General features: G+C 40.7%; 1 protein-coding gene across 1 annotated transcript in view; it reads left to right on the top strand.

Moving 5' to 3' along the window:
- Positions 1–2,819: 2,819 nt before the first annotated feature.
- Positions 2,820–9,314, top strand: part of TMEM64 (transmembrane protein 64) — a 139,771-nt gene continuing 133,276 nt past the window's right edge. Inside the window, exon 1 of the mRNA XM_053715188.1 lies at positions 2,820–3,660. Within this exon, the coding sequence (XP_053571163.1) occupies positions 3,022–3,660 (639 nt within the window). The 5' untranslated portion in view covers positions 2,820–3,021. The remainder of the gene's footprint in view (positions 3,661–9,314) is intronic.

The following is a 9,314-nucleotide window of genomic DNA, read 5'->3' as shown; positions in this document are numbered from 1 at the left end:
CACAAAATCCTCCAGCAACACAGTCAAAGAAGCCATGCTTGTAGCGTGCTTATATACCCTATGTAAATGTTTAATGATGTACCGGTTTGCAAAGTAAAGTATGTTCAGGTGTGCTTTGTTAGTAATTAGTATGTGTGCAATGTGTATTAGTTGTGTGAATTTGCGCATGCTCATATTGACTTTTTGTGTAATGTGTATAATGTGATGATGTCATAGTGATCGTTTTGCATAACATTGTCCAAAAGAATTATCTGTAAATGCAAATACATATTTGTGATGGTGTCGTATTTGTGAAGTGTTGTAAATGTTTCTTTGTACTAATGTTCTGTAATCTTGAATGCGAATGTTTTGTTTGTGTATGAGTGTGCAATTCTTTTTTCGTGTTGTTTTGTTCCGTGTTGCAAGATCGTAAGGTATTTTTGTATTCCTCTTTTAGTGTAAATGTTGTTTATTCTTTTTCTTTTCCGATTGTGAATGTGTAATGCGTATATGCTATGTTGCGTGATTGTTGTTTGTACATTTGATGTGTGTTTTTGTTGTGCATTATTCCGTATACGTAATATGACAGAGCAGTGCGTATTTCTTGCGAGATCGAGTGTTAGCTGAAAAATCCGTGCTTCTTTCATTTATCATTGATCTCTATGGGAGAATGTTTAACGCTACCGTGATTACGCTTAAAAAATAAACGCAGTAGTCGTGTTACCGCAACGCGTTACAAGTTTGTTTTGAGACTCGTAATACCTACGTTATGAAAAGTGCGCAATGTAAATAAAGTACACGTAACTAACGCACCCCTCCTAAAGCACAACTCGTAATCTAGCCGTATGTTATTGCATATAATTTGTACACATAAACCACTGCAAATTGCGTTTATCTTTGGTAGTATAGTGGAAAAATAGGATCCAAGATTGCCACGGTCACGTGGTGTGATGTCGCGTGCGTAGCAAACAAGTATACAGAATCCTCTACCAAGGTGGCCGACGGGGCACCACGAGGCGGTAAAAAATGCGCCTGGATGACGATTCTGAGAAGATATGCAACTTGCTTAGTTCTAATGTTCCACTACGCTACCAACCATATTATATTACATTATAAAATTGAATAGACAAGCGGTATGTAGTAAAAACGAAAAGTGTTAATATACACAGTTTTGAAAATTAACAAAGTGTTAAAGTATGATATAAAGAATATAGGTAGAAAAGATATAGGAAAATAATCCACTCTCAAGTGGTCAGAAAAGTAGATATAGAATCTCCAAAGTACAAGAGAAATTGCAATGCTGTAGAAAAATAATTCAGAACAAGTTTACATCACCTTGCTGCTGGAGCAGAAAAGAAAGAGGAAGTGGATTGTCCAGAGCCTGGCTTTATTACTGTGTACTGTGATCTGATTGGTTGTCCAGATATACTATATTTCTTTTTTTTCAGTACTTCTATTACTGCTGGAGTTTAGAAAGTAAAGAAAGTAAAGCAAAATAGGAGCCTCCTGTCTTATCATAAAATTGATAGATATTTGCCGCCCTTACTCTTCATATTGACTATTTTGGCCAGATACGGGGAGTCTGATAATGAAACAGTGAAAAAAGGCCAATTTCCCCACAACTGTATTGTGTACGGTTTAAACCAGAGTTTTCCAAACTGTTCATGTTGGTGACACACTTTTTAGACCTACATTTTTTCGTGACACAGTAATTCAGTTGTACTAGGAAACAGGAGGTTAAACTAACTTGTTTTAAGAGATACGGACACATACATAAATGATAGCATAACGGAATGTATGTACAAGTAACAGTATGTAAGTGTGTGCAAGAATTTAAAAAAAAATAACACCAATAACTACTTCCTTTTTTTAATGGGATGTATGAGGTTGATGTGATGAACACAGTTTTTGAATAGTTGGTGAAATATTAGATAAAGACACTCGCATTTCATCAAGCAGCTGTCCCGCTCACTGACTACACATGCAGTCACAATCCAATTGAGGAGACTACACGTGCAGTCACAAGCCAATTGAGGAGACTACACATGCAGTCACAAGCCAATTGAGGAGACTACACATGCAGTCACAAGCCAATTGAGGAGACTACATGTGCAGTCAGGAGCCAATGTGCCATCAAAGCCGCCAATGGGAATAGTTTCAGTTCCCGCTGAGCTGCGCCAATAGGTTAAGATGATCTGTGACCCACTAGGTATCAATCAAGTGTCAACCATGTGACATGCATAGCAGGCAGGTGAAAAGTCGGAAACCAAAAATTTTTTTTTTTAAATTAAAAAAAAATTGTGCTGAAGCAGGGACACACCTACACACTGTCACGACACACAGTTTGGAGAGCACTGGTTTAAACACATATACGTTTTTACGTGGTTTTCAGGCTTCTTTCTTGGTTTATGTATCTCCATACATATGTATTACAGATCACGCTAATTCCCTTTTTACATAAAAACTACGCGTATGGCTTTGCCCATATGACCAACCGTGGCTCTCTGAACCGTGCTGCACATGATTTATCGTTACATCTGTAAGTGACAATCTTCCCTTTTCATCACACATTCCCCAGCTGACAGCAGTGCAGACAGAGCAGTGTGAATTATGTGGGGGCGGTGCTTCCACGGAGACAAGGGGCGGGGTAGCTAGCGTAGGCCTGACTATACCTCCCGTGTAGGCGTCTATACCAGCCATGAGGCTCGCACAGGACAAGATAAATCGCCTATACACATACACCATTCATACACAGGGAGGCTGGGCCTATCGCTGACGTTATGCAGACTCCGCCCCCTATCAGCGAGGAAAGGCAGGACGGTGGTCGTTATGTGACGTTGTCAGTTTTCTGGGCACGCCCCCATCTGAAACCTCTGCTTTTGGACTCGACGTTTCCCTGCAAATTGGCCGGGCTGATAACGTAGCGAGATGCTGAGAAGCGAGCAGTGGTGTAGAAAGCTTCGGGACATGGATTTATTGTGGTGGGGATTCTGAGCTTTTACATCGCCACGGGGAAGGTGCTCGTCAACTTGCTGCTACTCTATGCCCAATATGTTGGGCTCCGCGCTTCAGCTCCTCGTCTCTCACGGCCGGCAGACGCTAGGTCGCTGGATGCGCGGCCGGGAACCTCCAGACAGTCAGCTTGGTACGGACACAGCAGGATGTGGCCAGCCCCATTACTTACTCGTGCAGCCCGAGGTTTCCTCCACGGGGGATCCCTGGAGCTGCCCAGGGATGTGCTGGTGCCGGAGCGTTGTATTGCTCTGCGCCCTGACCGGGGTGTGCTGCGCCTCCCTGGCCCTGGCGAGACATTACCTGAAGGACCTGCTGCTGTGGGTAGAGAGTCTGGACAGTCTGGTTGGCGTGCTGCTCTTCATCGTGGGCTTCATTCTGGTGTCATTGCCCTGCGTGTGGGGGTACATTGTGCTCAACGTGGCGGCTGGGTACCTGTATGGCCTTTTCCTGGGCATAGGACTGGTCATCGTTGGGGTGCTGATTGGAACTTTCATAGCCCATCTGGTTTGCAAGAAGCTGCTGACCAACTGGGTGCTAAGCAAAATCGAGAGCAGCCAGAAACTAGGAGCTGTCATACGTGTTGTAGAAGGGGGCAGCGGGCTCAAGGTAGTGGCATTGGCTCGTCTCACTCCTATACCATTCGGCCTTCAAAATGCTGTATTTTCGGTAAGTCACACACCTGGACTGCTAGTGTACCCTAGAGGTTTGGTATTGGAGTACAGGGACAGTTGCCATTCAGTTTATTGTATCCCATATAAAATCACCTAATGTGAAAATTATGCCATTTGAGAATGGACTGGTCAATGACTAAACTACTTTCTTGAAAGCTGACAGGTACCTGTCTAACTGGCTCAGTACTTGAGTTACACTAGTGTCCTTATGTTTTTAAAGGTAACAAATGGTATGATGTATTTTTGGGTGTGAAAAAAACAATGTGAATTACTGACTATTCTTTAAGTCTCTTTCAGGAATGGTAACATTTTATGTAATTTCTAGAGTTATCGTTCTGAATTGTAACATTTTTGTTTGTATTACTGTCTTGCTTAAAGTTAATGTAAATGTTAATGCTAAAGTGCCCGGTTTTTAAAACTTCGATTAAAAACAGGGGCACTTTAATTCATCAAAATATACATGTGAAATTTTTTTTTACCTTTTTTTAATCTTCACAGCAGCTCCAGCTTCCTCTGGTCTCACAAGCCATTTCTGATGTCAGAAATGATTGATAGGTCATCCTCCAATCACAGCTTCCCCCCGGGGGAATCGGTGTCTGATTCAACGCTGTGATTGGAGGAAGCTGGATGCCTCATTTTAGACCCAGGTAGAGGCTTTGAAACGGGTGGAGGAAGCTGGAGCTGCTGTGAAGATTAAAAGGTAAGTATTTTTTCACAACACAAGTGAAATATAAAGTTTGATGAATTAAAGTGCCCCTGTTTTTAATTGAAGTTTTAAAAACCGGGCACTTTAGCATCAAAATTTACATTCACTTTAAATGGATTTCTTAATCTCTGACTTATTTAAGGCTTCATAAAATTAGACGGCTAAAGAACAATCCTAAAGTTTTTAAATGGACAGTTAACATACAGAATGTTATATAATTCTGCACATAGTGCAGAATTATATAACATTATATTAGCGGTAACTTCATAAATTACAAGCATTGCCAGTTATGTTTAGTCTAAAGCTGGACTCCGCTCCAGGCTTGAGCGGATCTTGGATTTCAAAAGCACTATTCGCGGGCGTGCTGGCTAGTCACATCATGCCCGATCGCGCTATTGGACTAAATGTAGCTCGTTCCAGGTCTGGTAGCTGGAGCGACTACATTCAGTCCACTGTGTGCAGAATTATATAACATTATTCTGTACTTTTACTGTTCCTTTGAATAAGTTGATGCCAGAATTCAGTTTATTATTATCAGGAATTTGTAGAGCGCTACAAACATAGTTAATATACAGGATAACATTTATAGGGATCAAATGGGTAGAGGGCTCTGCCGAGAGTTGCACTGTTGTAGTCAGCTTTTATGAAGGTGATCTACAAACGGCTGGGCTTATAGGCTTACATGCTAAGGGGTTCAAGGGGATAGCAATAGAGTTAGGAAAGGTTAGTGTAGGTTGTATGCATCCCTGAACAGTAGAGTCTTTAGGGAGAGCTTGAAGCTTTCAAAATTAGGGGAGAGTCTTGTGGAGCGAGGCAAAGAGTTCCATAAGATGGGAGCCAGTCTGGAGAAGTCTTGTAAACAGGAATGTAAGTAGGTAACGAGAGGCGGAGAGTAGGAGATCGTGAGCACAGCGAAGTGGACGGGAGGGAGAGTATCTGAGACAAGGTCTGAGATGTAGGGGGGAGCAGTGCAGTTGATGGCTTTGTATGCCAAAGTGAGAATAATCTTCAACACCTTTTTGTTAGGTTTGCAAAATCCAGACACAACGGTGAGTCTTGAATTCACAAGAGCAATGTATGTTCCATGTGATTAGCATTGTGGTGTAGGTGATACAGATTAACTATGTCCCCAGAACACTCACAGCCAGTTTCTCATTCTCTGTTCTACCCAGTGAGACTGCTTTTTCCATAACACAACAGGCATGCAGTTATTTTACACTTGCAAGCATTTCAATGTGTTTTAGAACTTGTGGTTAAGTTTGTTTGTTCTCTTTGTCATTTCATATATCAGGCACTTAATGCAACTGTATATGTTATTGAAAGGAATGTCTAACAAATGTGTAGAAAATATAGGTGAAGTGATGCCCAGTCAGTTTTAAAGTGAAGGTCAATTTTGATGAATTGGTGCCCAGTTTTTAATAATCTTTTTAAAAACAAGGACACTTTAATTCATCAAAATTGACATTTCACTCCTTTTCTTCAAAAGCTTACCTTTTAATCCTGACAGCCGCACCAGCGCTTCCTCCACCTCCGTCGCAAGCTGTCTTCGCGGGTCAAAAATGACTAATTCGGCTTTCTCTAATCACGGTGTTGCATCAGACCAAGATTCCCCCGGGGGGAAGCCTTCATTGGAGGAAGCCGGATTCGTCATTTCTGACGTCTGCACAGGCTTCCGACGGCGGCTGCCAGGAATAAAAGGTAAGCTTTTGAAGAAAAGGAGTGAAATGTCAATTTTGATGAATTAAAGTTCCCTTGTTTTTAATAGGATTATTAAAAACCGGGCACTAATTCATCAAAATTGACCTTCACTTTAAACATGATTTCACCTTCTCAGCAAGGCTACATGACAACCTCCATAACATCTTTGAATCTAGGCCATTGTTGCTAACATAGCTGTCATATAGTTCTCAAACACATGCATGCTCCTTAGCCTACCCCTAGGTATGCTCTTTCAAAAACCATAGCTATAAAACTAAATACATTTGATTTAACCTCTTGTGTATCTTTAAGTGATATTACTTTTGGAAAGAGTTTAGCAAAAATTCTTATTTTGAAGTAAAATATCTAAAAAATGCTCCTTGGTTTCTCAGTTTTTAATGAATCCACTATATACTTAGATACCTGGACTTATTTCCATGCCCAAACATTTTTTATTTATTATAATACAAAATTACAAATGTATTTCTGTTATCAAATTTACATCTTTTTAATTGGTATCCCTTTTTGTTGAGATTTAGCTCTTTCCTGGAGAACATAAGGTAGGCTCAGAAACACTATTCCATCCTGAATAAAATAAAGCAGAAGTCACTAAAAATATAACATATATAATAATTTAGCCATTGGAGGCTATATATAAATGACATAATTACAATTTTTGGCCACCTTTATAGGGACATTCCAATGGAAACTTAAAGGGATATGAAACGCCCCAAAAAATCTCTTCCGTAAAATGATGGTAAAAAGTGTTGGTTATGCAAAACTAGGGAATGGGTAATAAAGAATTTATCTATCTTTTTAAAACAATAATTCTGTTAAACTGTCCCTTTTTTAGAGGTTTAAATGTTATAAAGTATATTAATATAACAGTGTTGGTTGTGTAAAGCTGGGGAATGGGTGGTAAAGGCGTTAATCTATCTTTTTAAACAATAACATTTTTGGTGTAGACTTTGCCTTTAAAGGGACAGTCTACACTAGAATTTTTATTGTTTTAAAAGATAGATAATCCCTTTATTACCCATTTCCCAGTTTTGCATAACTAACAGTTATAATAATAATATACATTTAACCTCTGTGATTATTTTGTACCTAAGCCTCTGCAAACTGCCCCTTTTTCAGTTCTTTTGACAGACTTGCAGTCTAGCCAATCAGTGCCTGCTCCCAGATAACTTCTCGTGCACGAGCACAGTGTTATCTATATGAAATATGTTAACTAACACCCTCTAGTGGTGAAAAACTGTTAAAATGCAATCTGAAAGAGGTGGGCTTCAAGGTCTAAGAAATTAGCATATGAACCTCCTAGGTTAAGCTTTCAACTAAGAATACCAAGAGAACAAAGCAAAATTGGTGATAAAAGTAAATTGGAAAATTGTTTAAAATTACATGCTCTATCTGAATCATGAAAGTTTATTTTGGCCTAGACTGTCCCTTTAAGGCAGTGATTTTTAACCTTTTTTTTTTTTTGCCGTGGCACACTTTTTTACATTAAAAAATCCTGTGGCGGGGGGCGGAGCCAGCTGCCTAAGAGAAAAGACGCACATTAATGGAGCTCCTGAAGCCAGACTACTAAAACCCTGTTCCAAACAGCCTTTTGTACCTACATTTGTTCCTTACTTCACGCTAAGAATGGCAGCCTATTCCCTGAACCTTGTTGCTCTACTCGCAGATATATGTGAGCAAGCCAATTCTATAGCTTGAGAGCTGTTTTTGCAGAGTTGCGCTGTCAAGATGGCGTCTCTTCCTCACCCAGCTCGGACGCTAGCAAGGGGGATTTGACTGAGACTACACTATCTGCACAACACCTCCCAGATAGACCGCGAGAGAGGAGACCCAGCCGGGGATTATCCGATAACCTGCCCAGACTAACGGGAAGAAACCCGGCACCACTACTGGCAGTAGATCCACACCACGTGACTGGTGGCCACCTACAACAAGGGGAATCCCCACAGATCACTACTAAGCGGCGCTTGCAGTCCTCCGCTGCTATTACTAAATTGGAGCCACATCGCTTATCTCAACCGAAGACACTCCTCATACAGAGGAAGAGGATGACCCAAGCAAGCAGCTTAAACACTTCATCTCTCACCTTTGATGACAAGACGAGCCATACTATTACCGGGCGCCTTCCCACGAGAGCAGTGACACAACGAGCCAGACCGGGTGAGACTATCAGCGGTGCAGACAGCACAATGCATATCTTTAGCGAACTGCTACCTACTGTAGTTTGTAAAAATGCAAAGAAGGCTAGGCGCTCATTTGACTTCTGTTTTGTCCGCCTCTGGTTTAGCGCTAACAGAAAAGGGACTGGACATTCTAGGAGAGGAATTGAATGAGACCTCAAAGTACCGTGCAGCTCCCCACATTCTATTATGATTAATAGTGGCTCGATACCTTGATTTGAGTGTGGGACACTGGTTGCACATACCAGGCCTTTTTGATGGTCTTTGATGTCTGAGGTTCATGGAGGACTATTTCATTACCCCGCATAATATACGCCACCTAGTTTCACTCTGATTTGTGACATGTCCAGCTATATAAGTATTAGTATTTAACATGTGAAAGTCGACTGTGATAATATGATTCTCAGACCTTGATGAGGTTATGATATGGGGCACAAGTTGGACACTTGAGATGTAGGCTTGCAAGAAATCTACAGGCCACACAATGGAGGACAGCCTACTTCAATTCAGGACCGTTGCTCCCAGAGCCATGTTTGACTTTAGCTATTTATGTCAATAAAACGTTATTGGTGTATTGAGATCCACTTTGGTATAGTTCACATCTCTCTGATGGCTTATGTTACCTTTTTTACATGTGGAAATTATTACTATTTTCTTAAGTGTTATATATTTATATATTTTCTCATACGCCTATTTAACCTGTGGAGTGATGAGCTGCTATTTAGTCCTCTATGTAAATATATACTATTACAGCTCTAGTGGCTGCATGTGAGCTCTCATTTTCCTATACACTGACAAGCAGGTTGATATGCTTTAGCAAAGGCACTAGCTTGCCAGTAAGCTCTTGTACCTATTAATGAATGAGTGCAGTAGTGCAACTAATAAATATGTCTACTATGTGCTGCATACCTGCTGCAGTATAGCCTGTTTAGTTAGCTTAACCAGATAATAGCAAACCTCTCCTACTCTAGGTCTCATTATTAATGCTGGTCTATGATCTGAAACAGAAAATTTAAGTTCCATATTTCTGGCTGACCTGTATTTAGC

Source organism: Bombina bombina, chromosome 5 (assembly GCF_027579735.1).
Source record: "Bombina bombina isolate aBomBom1 chromosome 5, aBomBom1.pri, whole genome shotgun sequence".
Classification (NCBI taxonomy): Eukaryota; Metazoa; Chordata; class Amphibia; order Anura; family Bombinatoridae; genus Bombina; species Bombina bombina.
The sequence above is the reverse complement of the archived record's forward strand: the minus strand, read 5'-3'. Positions and strand labels throughout refer to the sequence as shown.